General features: G+C 49.3%; 1 protein-coding gene across 1 annotated transcript; it reads left to right on the top strand.

Moving 5' to 3' along the window:
- Positions 1-6,975: 6,975 nt before the first annotated feature.
- On the top strand, positions 6,976-18,363 carry LOC118649089 (solute carrier family 22 member 9-like). The gene is made up of 10 exons (XM_036295883.1): positions 6,976-7,630; positions 9,057-9,160; positions 10,177-10,331; positions 10,816-10,984; positions 11,750-11,873; positions 13,945-14,060; positions 14,946-15,160; positions 16,445-16,553; positions 17,248-17,451; positions 18,274-18,363. Exons 1-10 carry the CDS (start codon positions 7,229-7,231, stop codon positions 18,332-18,334), a joined length of 1,659 nt encoding a protein of 552 aa, XP_036151776.1. The 5' UTR covers positions 6,976-7,228; the 3' UTR covers positions 18,335-18,363.
- The last annotated feature ends 568 nt before the right edge of the window (positions 18,364-18,931 follow it).

Here is an 18,931-nt window from a genome sequence, read left to right as displayed (position 1 = left end):
TCCTCCCCCCCCGGGGCTGACCGGCTCCAGGAGAAGTCCTCACTGGGATCAGCCTCTGGGTCCGCAGCCTCTCACCTGGCCTGGGGTGTGTGTGTGTGGGGGATGGGCCAGGGTGGAGGGCCTGGTGTTTCCTTACAGCACAGCCAGCGGAGCCTCTGTGCTCTGGCTCCGGGGCCTCAGCAGAGAGCCCGAGGGCAGGAGAGGCGCCTTCCCGGCTCCCTGCTGGTTACAGGCCCACAGCAGGCGCAGGACCAGGACGGTGGCCGCCGTGGTTATGGGTGAAGGTGAAGCCAGGCAGTCTCAGGGCTCTGGGAGGGCAGGGTCTGGACTCGTGGACCCAGAGCTCCCAGCAGAGAAGCCAGGTAGGCCAGGCCCTGGCCCTGCCCCAGCTCCGCCCTGGCCGCGCCTCACCCCTGCTCCTTCCACCTGCAGAGCAGCCAGACGCCAGCGCATCTTGGGAAGGAAACTGGTCCGGAAAGCAGAGCCAGAGCCAAGGCGGAGAGGAGATGAGGCAGAACAGGGCCGCGTGGTGCCCTGTCGGTGCGACTACGATGCAGACAGAAACTCAGGGCCGTTCCGCACTCAGCTGACATCAGGGGTTTCACCCCAGGAGAGCGAGGTGAGTGTCCGGAGCCAGGAGGGGGAGACGGGGGTCGGGCCTCTCTCCTTCTAGGTGCTGCCCAGACCCCTTTGCCTCTCCCCTGCCCCTCGGTGCCCCGGTGGCCCTCTTCACACATGCCCTCCGCTTTGCCAAGGCGACTGTGCCAATCCCAGGTGGCTCCGCTAGAGGGCGGTAGAGCACAGCGTTAAGAGTCGCATCTGAAAGCCGCTTCTGTGGGTGCCTCCTCCCTTCCAGGTGGCGGTACCAACTTCCACTCCCACCAAGGGCGCTGCCAGACCCCGAGGGACCACGGAGCACACGTGTCCCTGCAGAATAATGACATCCCTTCCTGCCATTTGATGAGCAACCACCATCTAGAACAGTGATGGCGAACCTACGACAGGCGTGTCAGAGGTGACACGCGAACTCATTTTTTGGTTGATTTTTCTTTGTTAAATGGCATTTAAATATATAAAATAAATATCAAAAATATAAGTGTTTGTTTTACTATGGTTGCAAATATCAAAAAGTTTCTATAGGTGACACGACATCAGAGTTAAGTTAGGGTTTTTCAAAATGCTGACATGCCAAGCTCAAAAGGTTCGCCATCACTGCTCTAGAAGTTTTCAACAATCGTTTCCATGCAGATCATTCCCCGCTTTATTGACACCCAGTTGCCATGTGCCATTGTGTAGGTCTCAGAGGTGCCGTGTGATGACTCGTGCCCCTGTATATTGTGAAAGTTACCAGAAGGTTAGTTCACATCTTCTTCACCTCATGCACTTACTACTGTGTTGTTGTTATGATGAGAACAGTTTTCTTTTATAAAATTTATTTTTTAAAATATTATAAACTATCAGTAAGTGAAAAAAAAATCGCTGAGAATCCTGTTGCAAAATGATGACCAAAGAAATATTAACCAGGTACTTGAGGAATGTTTGCTGCTCCCCGAAACATGGGCCACCTTCTCACCACCGTGGAATTCCTATACCTTCAATCACGATGCTTCTTCACCACGAATCCTTGCTTTTTGGTAAAATATATATATATATATATATAACAAATTTGCAGTTCTGACCATTTTTCAGTGTACAATTCGGTGGCATGAATTGCACTCACAATAATGTACAATCATTAACATTATTGATTTCCAAACTCTTTCATCACTCCAAACAGGACCTCCGGACTCATTGAGCAATAACTCTTCCTTCTTCCATGACCCCACCCCCATCTCGTTTATTTGACCCCAGCCTCTTTGCAAACTTCCCTCTAGACCAGTGGTTCTCAACCTTGGCTGCACATTAGAATCACCTGGGAATCTCTTTAAAATCCTGATTTCTGGGCCTCATCCTCCAGAAACTCTGTTTCTTTGTTATGGGGTGGGGTCACAACATTAGTAACAAAGAAACAGAATTTCCGGAGGATGAGGCCCAGAAATCAGGATTTTAAAGAGATTCCCAGGTGATTCTAATGTGCAGCCAAGGTTGAGAACCACTGCTCTAGAAAGTAACTGTTAATCTACTCTCTGTGAGTTTGCACCTTCTAGGCATTTTCTGCAAGTGCAATAATACAGTATTTGTCCTTTTGTGTCTGTTTCCCAGGCTCATGAATGTTGTCGCATGGAGCAGAGACTCACTCTTTAGGGATGAATACCTTCACATGGTGTGTAGAGACCACATGTGTCTACCATTCACCTGTGGATGGCTACTGGGTCCACTCACCCCCTCAGGTTAGTGATTGCTTTCCTTGACTGCTGGCTTCTTAACCTGGGTCAGTATTTGATGCCTTCTCTGCATCTCCTGGTGCAAATGCTCCCATTCCAGATGCAAAGTCCTCGATACAAAGACCATTGTAAGGTATACGACTGTCTCACCACTACGCTGTACGCCTGAAACGAGCACACTTGGTAAGCTATGTTTGTTCGCGTTCTCCAGAGAAACAGACCAAAGGAGAATTTTTTCTTAAATTAATTTACATAAGTTTCTTTTAAAAATATATTTTATTGATTATTTAGAGAAAGGAAGGGAGAGGGATAGAGAGATAGAAACATCAATGAGAGGGAACTACCATCGATCGGCTGCCTCCGGCACGCCCCCCACAAGGGGGTCGAGCTTACAACCCAGGCATGTGCCCTGACTGAGAATCCAACCAGTGGCCTCTTGGTTTCTGGCTCAGTGCTCAACCACTGAGTACACTGGCCAGGCCCAAAGGCGATTTGTTAAAGGAATTGACTCACACGGTTAGGAAAGCTGAGAACTTCCATGAGCTGCTGCCTGCACACACAGGAAAGCCAGTGCGGGAGTCCCAGTAACTTTTGACAAGTGACTTAATGTGCCTTTTCTAGAAATTTCTCTGTCTCAGATCTCACTGCCATAATTTGGCTATATTGGCTGTCTGATACAGCTACCTCCCCTATAATGCAAGAGCATAACTAGCCGGTTTCTAAGTTAAACATGCACATCAGAGCCCTAGCCGGTTTGGCTCCACCTTTCAATGCCCAGGCGGGGTGACGCAATCACCGTGGACTGACATGACTTCTTGTTGTTCAGTTGCTACTGTCTTATCTCAGGTGAGTGGATGCCTCACCTTTTATGGATTGTTACAGGCATTACTTCTCCAGGGCAGAAGTACATACACTGCAAAACAACTACTCTTAGGTCCACGGGAGAATTGTGGTCAAGGGCGTCCACTGCCCCTAAAACTAGAGAGACAGAGAGCGACACGGACTCACAGCTTCCCTGGAGCAGTGCTGGCAGGAACACCTGGACTTAATCGAAGGTCATCAGAGTCTCAGTGGAGGCTAGTTTGAGATTTAAAAACTCTGGGAAAGTGAGGCTCCCACACATTCGTGGAGCCCCACCAGGTTCTCAGTATGAAGATCAAAGAAAAATGCCTTCTTCCTTCAACAGGAGGAGAAGCAAAGTAAATATTTTAAGCTTTACCCACAGCCAGGATATCTGCTCTCGCTCTGTGCTCTGTAAGGCAGGCCAGACCGTGAGAGAAGCTGCATTACCCACGTCTTGTCTGACACGGAGAAAGGTGATTAGTCAGCGCCACTCCCCTCTAGAGTTTCTGTCTCTCAGCTGAAGATCCCAGTGCAGGGATGTCCACCCACCACAAAGAAAAGAAATTTAAACATTCTTTGTAATATTATAGAATGTTTTTCATTCCCAGGACCCAACCATCACATCAACAGGGCTCTGGGACAATAACAGTAAATTACAAGGGAGAGAGCTGCAAGACACAGATTCCATACAAGGACTTGCTAGAGATTCCATATAAGAAGAACCAAGGACAGTAGGGGAGAGACAAAAAATACACTCGAGGAAATTGAAGCCTCTGACACATACAAATACATTGAACCTCATACTAAAGACCTGCTTGCCTCAATCTGATTACCCAATGCATGGGAGACAAAGCAAACATCAGAGACAGACTCAGATATACCGTGGAATTTGGAATTACCAGACCAGGAATTTAAAATACTGTAACTATGAGTAATATGTAAAGGATCCCAATGGGAAAAGGTGGATAATATGCTAGAACAGAAAGTAATATAGCAGAGAGTTGGGAACTCTAAGAAGGAACCCAAAATAAAAATGCTAGAAATCAAAAACTCTCTAATAGAAATGAAAGCCTCAAAGGTAGACTAGACATGGCTAAGAAAAGAATCTGTAAGCTTGAAGATGTGTCAATAGAAACCTTCCACACTGAAATACAAAGAGAAAATAGAATGAAAAGATGTAACAGGGCATTCAAGAACTGGGGACAAGCACAAAAGGTGTAGTATGCACGTAATGGGACTACCAGAAGGAGAAGAATGGGGAAGGAGTCGTGGAAATATTTAGAATGATGATGGCTGAGCATTTCCCCAAATTAAGGACAAACATCAAACCAAAATCAATGGAAAGGCTCTGAGGAGATTTATTTCTTTTAAGAACAGACAAACGCATACAGGCAGAAATTGTATCATTGGTTGCCAGAGTTTGGATGGAGGTAATTGGCTTTGAATGCTAATAGCAATGGTGTTTCTTGTTGGGGTGATGGAAATGGTCTAAAATTAGATAATTATTGTCATTTCAAAGTTTCCCCAGGCATTAGGCTTAGCAGATAAAGACTCCAAAGCAGTTATTAAATGTTGCAAAAACAGGTTTGAGAACTAAAGGAAGGCATGATAAGCAGTACTTGTCAAATAAAAATACGTCAATAGAGAGACAGATATTATAAAAGGAACCACTTGAAAATTTGTAGCTTGAAAAGCGCAATTGCTGAAGTGATAAATCTACTAAGTGTCTCAAAAAAGAATGGCTGTGAAGACAGAGCAATGGAGATTAAGAAACATGAAAATCAGGGAGAAAAGAACTGGAGAATTCTCCAAGAATACACAACAACCCTTAACGTGTGTGCACAAACAGCAGAGCATCAAAATATGTGAGGTAAAAAGTGATTGAGCATCAACCTGTGAATCAGGAGGCCGTGGTTCGATTCCCTATAACGGCATATGCCTGGGCTGTGGGCTTGATCCCCAGTAGGAGGAATACAGGAAGCAGCCGATCAATGATTCTCATCATTGATGTTTCCATTTCTCTCTCCCTCTCCCTTCCTCTCTGAAATCAATAAAATATATATTAAAAAACACAAAAAACCCGATAGAACCGCAAGGAGAAATAGGTGAATCCACTAGTACAGTTGCAGACTTCAATAGCCTTCTAGAAGAAATAGACGTAGCAGGCAGAGAATCTAAGGCCGTAGTTGTACTCAGCAGCACCTTCAACCAAATGTATAATTAACATTTACGGACCGCTTCATTCAACAATAGCAGAACATACATTCTTCTCAAGTTCATGTGGAACATTCACCAAGATATTTTGGGCCATAAAACACACCTTAGCCGTTTTCAAATATAGATACTATATAATGTACGCTCTCACACAGCCATGGAATTTAACTGGAAATCAACCAGGAAAACATAGCGGGACTGTCCCCAAATGCTCGGAGATTACACAGCACACTACTAAATAACACAAGGGTCAGAGGAAAGCTCTCAAGAGTAACTTAAACACACCTTGAACTTCATGAAATTGAAAATGCAGCTTATGAAAATTTGGGGGACGTTGTGTCGTCATGTTTGAGGGAAATGCACGGCATCAAATGCATATATTAGACAAAAAGAGAGATCTGAAATCATTAAGCCACGCTTTCACTTAAAGAAATTAGAAAAAGAGCAAATTAAATAAAAATAAACTGAAGAAAAGATAAAAATTAAATCAGAAACCCATGAAATTGAAAACAGGGAATCAATATAGAAAATCAAAAGGTAGATCTTTGAAGATGTCAATATTATTGATAGGAGGTGGGGGTGGGGGTGTGACTCCTGATGAGTACAGGTTTCTTCTGTGGTGACGAAAATGTTCTGGAATGACAGAGGGGTGATGGATCCACAACTCAGAATGCCTAAGGCCCACGGCGTTGTGCATTTTAAAGAGTGAATTGCATCAATAAGGCTTCAGAAAAAGAAATTTTTTTTGGTAAAATAGTTTTATTGATTTCAGAGAGGAAGGAAGAAGAAGAGGGAGAGATAGAAACATCAATGATGAGAGAGAATCACTGATCCGCTGTCTCCTGCACGCTCCACACTGGGGATCAAGCCCGCAACCCAGGCCCTTCACTGGAATCGAACCGTGACCTCCTGGTTCATAGGTCAGTGCTCAACCACTGAGCCATGCCGCCCGGGGAAAAAAAGAATTTTTAATGGAAGGTTTAGTACTAACAAAGGAGACCCCTCCCCCAATATTTTCTCTTCAGTTCTTCCACAGCGCACATGCACTTACCGTATGTTTTACAATATAGAAGGGTAGTCATTTACCGGCCTCTCCCTACTCACTGTAGCGTGAGAGCCGTGAAGACCTTGTCCTGCACATGGCTGCATTCCCAGAACAGAAAGCGAGCTCACAAGTGCTCTCTGGATGAATCAATAAGCTGCAAAAATAAGCCTCTTACCACTGGCTCCGCCCTCCGCCCCCCAACACTGCCCACTCTGCCCATTTTGAGTAACTTATTGTCAAAGCGAATTCGTGGCTTGCTTGGACTCGAAGCAGAACGTCACCGCCCCGAGGGAAGGGTTGCGCCATGTTTCGTTTGCTTTAACTGAACTCAGGATGGTTTTCATGAACTCTTTTCATCAAAATGCAAGCCAAGCACTTCCTTTCGGTACGTTTCACAGGAAACATAGAAAGCATCTCACTGCGGAGTCCCCCTGACGTGAGAGGTCTGCCAGCCGCCATGGGTTTGTTTATTTGTGCGCAGAGGCGGGGGCAGAGTCCGGTGCTGCCTCGGGCACTGCTGATGAAATCCCTCTTCACCACGTAGACCTTGAAATGGTGGGGATTGCCAGCCGATGGCAATATCTCAGCTAATCATTCCTCTTTAACTTTCAGGAAAACAGCAGCCGGCCGACCCTCAGACAACCGGGAGGGAGTGCTGCTGGGCCCGTTGCGGAGAGCGAGAGCGCGGGGTCCGGATCAGGGCACACTCCATGTGCCCCCCCAAAAGGAAGGCTCTTCCCTCTTTGAACTTTTCTAACTACAGTCCTTCTGTCTCCCCTCGGGGCTCGCCTGTCGCCCCTCGATGGCCTTTCATACGCTGCTGGACGTGGTGGGCGGCCTGGGCCGGTTCCAGCTCCTCCAGTTGGTGTTCCTCTGCCTGTCCTGCTTCCTGGTGTTCCCGCACATCCTCCTGGAGAACTTCACAGCCGTGGCGCCCGCGCACCGCTGCTGGGTCCCCATCCTCGACAACACCAGCGGCTGGGCCGATGGCTCGGGGGCCCTCGGGCCGGACGCCCTGCTGCGGGTCTCCATCCCGCTGGACTCGGACCGGAGGCCGGAGAAGTGCCGCCGCTTCCTCCACCCCCAGTGGCAGCTCCTTCACCCGAACGGAACCTTGGCCAACGAGAGCGAGCCGGCCACGGAGCCCTGTGTGGACGGCTGGGTGTATGACCGGAGCACCTTCTCCTCCACCATCGTGACCGAGGTGAGAGGCCCCGTCCACCTCTGGCGGGTCCGCGGTCTGGGAGCTGAGGGATAAGCGGGTGATGTCACCAGGTAGGGGCTTGTTCTTTCTTCCTTCAGCAAATGTGAATGACTCCATTCCATGCCAGACTCCGACATGCTTACTGAGCGTGATGAACTCCAAATTAGCCGTGACCTTGCTAGTGCATAGCTTTGTTTAAAATAGGAAGACTAAAGGTGAAGCAATTCATGTATGTGATGTGTTTACAATGTTGTGCAAGCTTGGTGATGCCCAGCCTTGCTTGAAAATTAGAAACATCTGGGAAGTTGATGGTCCTCCAACCACAGACTGTGCGGCTGAAACAGCCGTGTGAGAAAGTCTGTGGTGACATTCTGTCATCAGTAAATTTATTGATTAAAATATATATATATATATATATATTTAAAATATATTTTATTGATTTTTTACAGAGAGGAAGGGAGAGAGATAGAAAGCTAGAAACATCGATGAGAGAGAAACATCGTTCAGCTGCCTCCTGCACATCTCCCACTGGGGATGTGCCCGCAACCCAGGTACATGCCCTTGACCGGAATTGAACCCGGGACCTTTCAGTCTGCAGGCCGACGCTCTATCCACAGAGCCAAACCGGTTTCGGCTATTAAAATATATTTTTATTGATTTTAGAGAGCAAGGGAGGGGGAGAGATAGAAACATCAATGATGAGGGAGAATCATGGATCGGCTGCCTCCTGCATGCTCCACACTGGGGATTGAGCCTGCAACCTGGGCATTGCCCTTTATCAGAATCGAACCCAGGACCCTTCAGTCCAAAGGCTGATGCTCTATCCACTGAGCCAAACCAGCCAGGGAAGTAAGTTTAAAGCTTCTCAAACGATTGTACAATGGAGCCAAGATTGAGAACTACTGAGTATGAAATAAACCAAGGCATTCATATAGCCAACAGGTTTAGAGGAGGCTTCCCAGAGGAAGTTATGTTTAAGCTGAGATCTGATAAGAAAGGACAGCCCGAGAGGCAGCTGGAGAGGAAGATGGAGAGGCAGCTGGAGAGGCAGCTGGAGAGGAAGGTGGAGAGGCAGCTGGAGAGGCAGCTGGAGAGGCAGCTGGAGAGGCAGTTGGAGAGGAAGGTGGAGAGGCAGCTGGAGAGGAAGGTGGAGAGGCAGCTGGAGAGGCAGCTGGAGAGGAAGGTGGAGAGGCAGCTGGAGAGGCAGCTGGAGAGGCAGCTGGAGAGGAAGGTGGAGAGGCAGCTGGAGAGGCAGCTGGAGAGGCAGCTGGAGAGGCAGCTGGAGAGGAAGGTGGAGAGGCAGCTGCAGAGGAAGAAGGCTGTTCTGTATCGACACATGCAAGTCCCCAAAGCTGTTCCAATCAGGTCTCTGCTGAGGGGAACAGGCGCTGTGAAGCTCTGCTGAGATGGTTTCCTTCCCTTCTAGTGGGACCTGGTATGTGAAGCTGAGACGCTGAAATCAATGGCCAAGTTCTCGTTCATGGTGGGCATGCTGGTGGGAGGGGCCATCTACGGCCACTTATCAGACAGGTGAGTGTCCCTGGTCACAGGCCCTTGGTTCGGGGGTATCTCCACGCATCACTCTCCCGTGAGAAGCACGTATGACAGGTTACGCCATCCTGCGGCTTTCTGGGCCCCGCACATGAGCTCTTGATACATTTTGGATGTGAACCCTTATCAGATGTATTATTGGCAAATATGTCCTCCCATTCAGTAGGCTGTCTTTTCATTTTGTTGATAGTTTCCTCTGCAAAAAGCTTTTTAGTTTGATGGAGTCTCATTTATTTTTCCTTTTGTTTCCTTCGCTGGAGGAGATATATCAGACAAAGTGTTACTTACGAGGAATGTCTTCTCCTGGGCGTTTTATAGTTTCGAGTCTTACATTTAAGTCTAATCTGTTTTGAGTTTATTCTTGTATATGGTGTATGATGGTGGTCTAGTTTCATGTTTTTGCATGGATCTGTCCAATTTTCCCAGAACCATTTATTGAATAGACTATCTTTACTCCATTGTATGTTCTTGCCTCCTTTGTAAAATATTAATTGACCATATAGGCGTGGGTTTATTTCTGGGCTCTCTATTCTGTTCCAAGCCCTAGATGTCTGTTTTCATGCTAGTCCATGCTGTTTTGATTGCGATGGCCTTGTAGTATAGTTGGATGTCAGGTAGCGTGATTCTTCCAACTTTGTTCTTCTTTCTCCATTTAATATTTTTGGATTGCGGTTGACCGTGGGTGACTGAAACCACGCAAAGCAAAACCTGGGCTAAAAGAGGACTATGGTGTTGCAGCTGTCTTACACGGTTTCATTGATCTCAAAGTTCCATTGGCAACAGATTGGAGAATCCGCTTTGCTGCACTCAGTATCTATTTGCAAACAGGAGGGCTGCTTCTGAGATAATCTGCTAGTATTGTTGATTCTTCCTGGTTTCAAGTGCAAACTTTCACTTACTGAAACATCGCTTAAACGTCAGAAGAAGCCTTCTTTGTGATGATTTTTGTGACAAGCTGTTATCATGCCCACATCTAACCTGTCCCCGTGCCTCAGGTTTGGGAGGAGGCTGATTCTCCGATGGTGCTCCCTCGTGCTCGCCATCGCCGAGACCTGCACGGCCTTTGTGCCCCTGCTCCTCGCTTACTGCGCGCTGCGCTTCTTGGCCGGCTTCTCCACCATGGGCATCCTCAACAACAGCTCTGTGCTCAGTGAGTACAAACGTTGGGTCTTTGACATTTTTCAAGCCCTACTTTTGACTCTGGAATTGTAGGGAGCCGCTCTAGGGTCAAGCCTTGGGCTAACCTGGGGCAGGGCCACAGACAAGTCCCAGCCTGGAGGGCAGAGCTCTCCTAGCATAATTAAGCCTGACCTTGTAGCCCTCCCTAATTCCTTCCTAAGTAGTTCATGGGCTGTGGGAGGTGCAGCAAGTGTTGCCAAAACAAGAACATTTGTATACATGTTCATCTACCCTTGTTTTAATCAGACTATAAAATAAAGCATCGGCTTGCAGGCTGGGTCTTCTGTGTCCTCATCCAGGCACGGGAGATCCACCAAGCCCCAGCTGTATTCTCTTGTCTGTCTTTTCTTCAATCCTTCACCGCCTCGCCTCAGGTTCACCCTTCGCCGTGCCGGCGAGGCACATGGAATCCAAACTTTGTTTGAAGTCAAAACCCTGTTTGTGTTTCCTTTCAGTTATGGAGTGGACCGCACCCCGGTTCCAAGCCCTGGGGATGACTACGACCATCGGCGCTGCTTGCGTGGGGCAGCTGCTCCTGGGAGGAATGGCCTTCGCCATCCGTGACTGGCACACCCTCCAGCTGGTGTACTCCCTACCGCTATTTGTCTTGTTTCTTTCCTCGAGGTATCAGTTGTCTCTCTTCCTTTGTCTTAAGGACCCGGGGGTGCGGGCTCACAGAATAAGGACACAGAACGTGGCCAGGTCCTTAGTCAGCACTTGAGCATGTGCTCTCCTGATCTGTGCCTTGTGCACAATCCGGGGGGCAGGACAGGCAGGGCTGCCAGGTAAACCAAGGACACTCAGTTAAATTTGAATTTCAAAACGGGAAAAAAAAAAAGTGAATTTCAGAAAAGCAACATTCCTTTTTGTATAACATCCCAAACGTTGCATGGTGTACGCTGACCCTAAACATGATGCATTGTTTATATATAATTTCTATTCATCTGAGAGGTCTGCATTTTCGTTTCCAAACCTGGTGAAATACAGGGTGTCTCATGCAAGTAAAATGCCAAATAAGAAATGCATTTTCGTGTATGTCCAAAAGATCGCACGGGATGTAGTTACACTTGACAGTTACTCGCATTTACAGTTTAACAGCATGCAACGAGGCCCAGCCTTTTTATTTGCTACAACGAATTCTATTCCCTGGGATGGAGGGGGGGCCCAATATGACTCCTACTCTATATCCCCAGCCGTGAAGGTGTGTTGCGTGGAGAGGGCATCCTCCCAGTTTCCTAGTTTCGGTACAGGAGGACCTAAGCCCCCCTTCCCCGGTATAACAAGGCAGGAGGTAGGTATTAGAGGGGGAGGGAGAGGCATTGCAGGACCAAGGATGTGGGAAAGGGGCAAGCGAGCCGTGGTTGCTCCCCTGCCGTCCTCTCTGGCCAGGTGGTTGGCGGAGTCCGCTCGGTGGCTGATTATCACCAACAAACCGGAGGAGGGCTTAAAGGAACTTAGAAAAGCTGCTCACATGAATGGAAGAAAGAATGCTGGAGACACCCTCACCATGGAGGTGAGCAACCTAAAGGGAGCTGGTTATGGGGTGCAGGGAAGACATGAGCTGACATGTATGTACCTGGATGGTGTCCATGCGATGAACGAAGGGCGGGAATCCTTGTCATTTTACCCAGCGTCCCTGGTCCCCAAGGGCTGTCCGCGCTGTTTGAGTGAACACCAGGGACTATGCAGCTGCTGGAAGAATTGGGCGCAGGTGCTGCCCCCGCAGAGGCAGTCACTCACCGTGACGGAGCTTGTGTAGGGGTCACTTAGCAAGATGTCCTCAGGGCTAGCTATGTTGCAGCAAATGGCAGGACCTCCTTTCCTTTAAAACATATTTTTATTGATTTCAGAGGGGAAGGGAGAGGGAGATAGAAACATCAATGATGAAAGAGAATCATTGACTGGCTGCCTCCTACGCACCCCCTACTGGGGATCGAGCTCGCAACCTGGGCATGCACCCTTGACCGGAATCGAACCGGGACCCTTCAGTCCTCAGGCCGACGCTCTTTCCACTGAGCCACACCGGCCAGGGCAGGGTTTCCTAGGAATGAATGATATCCTTTTTACCACATTTTCCTTGTCTATTGATGGGAAGTTAGGTTGTTCCCATTGGCTTGGCTTTTGCGACTAGTTCTCTAATGAACACGCGTGTGCAAATCTCTCTTCAAGATCCTCTTCACAGCTCTTTTGGAGAGATGCCCAGAAGAGAAATTATGGGATCCTATGATAGTTCTAATTTTAATGTTTTGAGGAACCTCCATGCTGTCTCCCTAGTGGCTACGCCATTCCACATTCCCTCCAACACGGCACAGGGTATCCTACCCTCCACGCCCTCGCCAACTCTTACTGTCTCTTTCATAGCCATCCTAACTGGTGTGAAGTGGTACCTCACTGTGGTTTTGACTTGAGTTTCCGGAACGATTGCTGACGATGGGCACCTTTCCATGGACCTGTTTGCCGTTTGTATGTTGTCTTTGGAGAAATGTCTGTCCCGTTCGCATGCCCGTTTTTAAGTTGAGTTATTTGGCTGTTTGGCTCTTGAATGGTAGGAGCTCCCTGTATATTTCGGACATGAACCCTTTATCACACACACAGTTTGTAAATATTTCCTCCGTTCCGCAGGCGCCTTTCCATTTGGTTAATTGTCCCTCGCTGTGCGGAAGATGTTCCGTTGGCTGTAGTCCCACTCGTCTATGTTTGCTTGTTGCCTGTTCTCTCGGTGTCATATCCAAGAACTCATTGCTAAGATCAATACCAAGAAGTTTTCTCTAGGAATCTTACAGCCTCAGGTCTTACATGTTAGTCTTTAACCCATCTGGAGTTGAGTTTTGTGTGCAGGCAGTGTCAGGTAACTTTCCAATGTGACGCCCTGGCCTGCGGATATCTGGTTTCCCAGCGCCATTTATTGGCGACACTATTCTATCCCCATGGTCAATTCTTGTTGCCACGATCAGAGATCAGTCGACTGGGTCCGCATGGGTTTATTGCTGGGCTCTCTATCCTGCTTCCTTGGCCTACATGTTTATTTTTATACCAGTACCACATTCTTGGTGATTGGAGCTTTGTAATATATTTTGAAATCAGAACATATGATGCCTCCAGCATTTTTATGCTCAAAAAAGTGCTGTGACTATTTAGGGTCTTTTGTGTTTCCATCTGAGACTGAGTGAGAAACTAAAATAGACTCAGGAAATGTTTCTCCCCGCCCGAGACAAACAGTGTGTGCAAAGGATGGCCAGCTGAGCCCTACGCTCAGCTCCCAGGTCTTTCCTGTCCATCTGGCATCAGTGGGGCTTTGGGCCACAACCCGAGTGCCTGCCTCGCTGCCCTCCCGACCTGAATGTCTAACGTGCACACGGTTTCGGATGTCGTGCAGCCCCGTCGAATCTCATGCCTAATGTCTTGGTGGCTCCACAATTTCCTCAAGGCCTCTTGAGCTCCCTGACTCCCCTTCCCCAACCTTTTCCCTCTGTCCGTGCATCCGTGTGGCCATATTTTCCGTAGACAGAGAGGGGAGGGGTCCACCTTGCCCTCCGCCCACAGCGCTGTGCCGACTGACTGGGGTGCTGTTGCTGTCGTTGAAGGTTTTGAGGTCGACCATGCAGGAGGAGCTGGAGGCCGCGCAGACCAAACCCCCCGTGTCCGACCTGTTCCGCACGCCCAACATGCGTGAGAGGATCTGCCTCCTGTCCTGTGTGCGGTAGGCTTCCCAGCATGCGCGGGGAATGCTAAGTAGCGCAGGCGGGGCCCCGTGGCCCTCAGAGGACACACCGTGCCTGGGAACAGGGTCGGGATAACACACGAGGAAGCCGCGGGGAATACTGCCTTGTTTAGAGACAGTCGGAGAGCTATGAAAAGGCGGACACGGACCTGACTGCCCAATGACGAGTGCTGTCTGTCACATGGCCCCACCGGGCTCATCATGGGAACTGAGGCTGGGAACCTCAGTCGTGGCACAGGTTTTGATTTTAAGTTTCTTCCCTTGTTTGTTTCTATGGTAATTTCGGTAAAGCTACAAACAGTCAACCACACAAGCAACACCGCTCTATGAGTATGTACACATGTAAATAAGCAGCCACACCCAGATCGGGATGTAGGAAGGACTGGAAAACCCTAGAAGGCCCCACCACGTACTCGCAAGCACAACACTCGCCACCTCCTGAAACATAACAATTATGAGCCCCATTAGCATACAATATTTTATGACGTTTTAAAATCATGACCCTGCAAAGACATATTCTACAGAACCCACCATGTCTTCATTCTTTAAAACAAAACAAAACATTTTTATTGATTTCAGAGGGGAAAGGAGAGGGAGAGAGAGAGAGAGAGCAACATCAATGATGAGAGAGAATCATTGATTGGCTGCCTTCTGCACGCTCCACACTGGGATCGAGCCCTGACCGGGAATCAAACCCTGACTTCCTGGTTCAGAGGTTGACGCTCAACCACTGAGCCACCACGGCCGGGTGATGCCTTCATTCTTTCTCACCAGCCGCCGGCTGCTTGGCTGACAATATTTCTCACCATCGTTTGCAGGTTCTAAACCTGAAGCCATCTGTCTTTCCTCTTTTGCTCACCACAGATTTGCAAACGTCATACCCTTTTACGGCCTGAGCCTGCACCTCCAGTACCTGGGGAGCAACGTGTTCCTGTTCCAGGTTCTCTTTGGCGCCATCACCCTCCCGGCCAATTACGTCGCGCTGTTGGCCATGAATCGCCTGGGCCGGAGGCTTAGCCAGGTGCTCTTCCTGCTCCTGCTGGGGGGCTTCATCCTGGCCATCACGTTTGTGCCTCAAGGTGAGAAAGGGGCGCAGGTTGAAGAATGGAACTGTCTCCCCCCTTTCCCTGGGGAACCTCCTCACACCTCTGTGAGGCCAGACGGCTAGTGGCTTCCCCAAAGCAATCTCAGGATTGAGGACAGAGCCTGCCAGCAGGTGGCTGGGGAGGAGTCAGAGGGCACAGAGGTCCGTTCAGATACCAGGCTGCCTTCATCGACACTGAGAAGTGCCCAGGGACTGGTGTCATTCATTCCTGACCATTTCTCTCTGAGAGCCATGACGCCTTGCCCTTGGCCAATCACACGTGCAGCTGTAATCGGCGGTATTTGTGTCTCATGTGCCGACACAGCGCTCTCCCTCCCTCTGTCTGGGCTCCTTCTATGACTCCAGCGTCAGGCCTGCCCACTCCCGACTTCGTCTGTGCACCCATGCGTCACAGCTGCGCCCGGGGAGGCCCCCTGGCTTCAAGCAGAGGCGTGGACGCCGGGAACAGGCTCCAAGCCGTGAGAGCCTCTCTGAGACTCGATCTCACTAAACTCAGTGACCACATGTCACGGAGAGGGGCGCCAGGGGTCCCACATTCACTAACCCCAGTGAAGAGTATGTGACGTATTTCACAGGGTCCCAGACCGAGGGCTTCCCTCACCTCGAGTGTCAGCCCACTCCGACGTAACGCTCTCATGAGATGGTGTTCTGTTTTAAACTGAGTAGACAACTGGCTCCAAAGTGTCCTTTCAGAGGTTTCCAAAGCCTGGCTATTTCTGTCACCTAACGCGGTCCTTATTCTCGAGTCTTCAAACATTATTCTAGACCAAGCCACCCTCCAGCGTGTCCACCGACACGAGTTCTGCCCCCTCATCGCCCTCTACGCCAGCGCTGTTGACGCTCCGTGCCCATGTGGCATAGGCACCGGGTTTTGAACTCTTTGAGGACATTGCCGAGTCTTGCCTCCCTCAGTACTTGCTCATGTCACAGTCCCACGTCATCCGTGAAAGGCAGGAGACTCGGGACAGAATAAATGACGGCAAACTCTTGCTGGTCTGCAGTTGCCCTCTTCGTCTTTGGCAAAGTTCTGATAAGTAGGGAGAGGTGATGCAAGAACTCACCTTTTAAAAGAAGATGATGACGTATGGATGAGTCATCTTTCTCAGCTGTCCTTCTCTGTATTCCGTGCCTCTGTGTGCTTCCTCTACAACATGTGTAGCCCATGCGAGCGCCTTCAGCAGCATGTTTTCCACTAGTGATTGGGGAACGGTGGTCCCTCGGCTCAGGTGCCCTGAGTCTCCCTGGTCTTCCTCTGCAGACATGCAGACCCTCCGCGTGGCTCTGTCGACGCTGGGAGTGGGATTTTCGTCTGCGGCCATCATGTGCTCTCTGGCCCACGGAAACGAGCTAATCCCCACCGTCATCAGGTACACGACTCGCCGAAGCCCCACCAGGGTCAAGCAGGCCTTTCCCGGCTAGTGAACATTTACAGTGGGAAGCAACCTAGACTGACGAGTCATCAAAACAAGCCATCACAACAACAATTTATTTATTTAAAAAATATTTTTATTGATTTTAGAGAGGAAGGGAGAGGGAAAGAGAGAGAGAGAGAGAGAGAAACATCAATGATGAGAGAGAATCATTGATGGGTTGCCCTCTGTATGCCCCCTACTGGGGATTGAGCCCACAACGAGGGCATGTGCTCTGAGAATAAAACCGTGACTTCCTGGTTCATAGGTTGACACTCAACCATTGAGCCATGCCACCCGGGCTAGCAACAATAATTTATAGCTAAGGTTTATTTACGGCTGACTTTTTGCCATGCGCTGGGTTCAGTCCTTTAATGTATCATATCATCTCACATGTTCTCCTGAACCACTAAAAGGTAGGTGCTATGGGTGAGAATATTTTTTAAATAATGAAAATGGCTTGATGCACTTGTGTACCGGAAAACATTGCAAGCAAATAAGAGAGAGTATTTGAGATGGAGTCGTATATTGTCAACCTTCGGGACCTAAACACTGCTGTGCTGTCTCCCACAGTCAAAGCGAAATGAGAAATCGCAAATGACATGTGTGGGTTTTGACCAGATGACTTTTGCATTGCTGTTTGCACTCCAAGGGCCACAGCTTCAGGAATCGTTGCGATGGCTGGTAATATCGGGGCGGCCATGGCTCCCCTCCTGATGATCCTGGTGGTGTACTCTCCCCACCTGCCCTGGATCCTCTATGCCGTCTCCTCCTTCGTGCCCAGCCTTGTCGTCTTCTTCCTTCCTGAGACCAGGAATCAGCCGCTGCCCGACTCCATCCAGGACGTGGAAAAGGAGTGAGTGACCGCGGGCTGGCTCTTAGGGGAGCTTGTGCCACGGGTCCGTGAGGGGGAAGGCAAAACAAAACGGGGCCACCGTCCTCCAGGCGGGTTCAGACCAGGACAGTTTCCACTGGGTCGACACCTTGTCCCTGCCCGCAGTGACCTCTGACTCCCCCAAGGCTCCCAGGTCACACAGACCAGCTCTGCCCAGCCTGCACCCGTAGGCCCTAGTGTGACACCCCCACTTGAAGGTGTTTCACAACCATGCACAGATCCAAACACCAGATTCTCATCTCAGCCCCCTGGCAGCCCTGGGCCCCGTGAGTGCAGCGAGCTCTCTGGATGGCTGGTTCCTGGAGGACCGTGGACGCCCTGGTCCCTGAAGAATCTGAGGGAGTCATGGAGAGGACAGAGCCACCCTCCTGCCCCCACACACAGATGCCCATTTCTCAGGGAGGGAGGGCTGCCTTTGACAGTCAGACCGTCTGGTCATCACTGGGGATGTGAGTGCTGAGCGAAGAGGAAAGGGGGTGGCAGATGTTGGCATGGTAGACGATCGAGGATCGGGACGGACTTTTTGTAAGGTTTTGCATACTTTCCTTGCCTTTTCCAAGTCCCTTTGGCCAAGTGTCATGTGTGCAAGCTGCCTTCTCAGATCCTGCCCTGGGCACTTGGCCTCTTTCTTCATAACATTTACTCAGATCCTCAGGGTAGGGGCCATGGTTTTCATCAAAGGGGCCAAGGTGGGTCAAGGATTAGCTTGCTCTAAAGAATACACAACATATATGATTTTTAATGTTTTGTGTTTGTTTGCTATTTTCATTGTGTTTGTTCCAGGAGAAAAGGCTCAAGAAAAGCAGACCAGCAAGACACCTTCATAAAAGTGACCCAATTTTAAGGAATTCCAGGAACGGACTGCTAATCCAGGAAAAAGGGCGGGGGGGGGGGGGAGGGGATGGGATCATGCCTAAGTGTTGGCAAATGTTGGGAAATAAATAAATTAAAAGATATAATGAAAAAGATGGATCCCACTGACAATCTGACAATTGCAGTCCTAAATAACTATGTATAGAATACCTGTGATTAATTATACAAAGAAGTTTGAGAAAAATTGCCGGGGTCCAACCCCAGCAGGTCCAGGGGGCCCCAAAGGTGTAGATGGAGTCGGCGAAGAAGGAAGGACACGGAGACAGTGTTCAGTTGATCAGCAGCCTAGCCAGGATCTCTAGCCAGGATCTCCAGCCAAGTTCTGATCTGGATCTCCAGAGAGGTTCTGCTTTGGATCTCCAGCCAGGTTCTGTGTCCATGTTCTCTTGCTAGGTTCCCCAGGTTCTCCAGCCAGATTCTGTAGCCATGTTCCCTCGCTAGGTTCTCCAGCCAGGTTCTGTCCAGGTTCTCCAGCCAGGTTCAGTCACCAGGTTCTAGTCAGGTTCTCTTGCCAATTTCTGTAGTCAGGTTCAGTCCAGGATCTTTTGCCATGTTCTCTCCAGCGAAG

The sequence above is a fragment of the Myotis myotis genome, unplaced genomic scaffold (assembly GCF_014108235.1).
Source record: "Myotis myotis isolate mMyoMyo1 unplaced genomic scaffold, mMyoMyo1.p scaffold_m19_p_27, whole genome shotgun sequence".
Taxonomy (NCBI): domain Eukaryota; kingdom Metazoa; phylum Chordata; class Mammalia; order Chiroptera; family Vespertilionidae; genus Myotis; species Myotis myotis.
The sequence above is the reverse complement of the archived record's forward strand: the minus strand, read 5'-3'. Positions and strand labels throughout refer to the sequence as shown.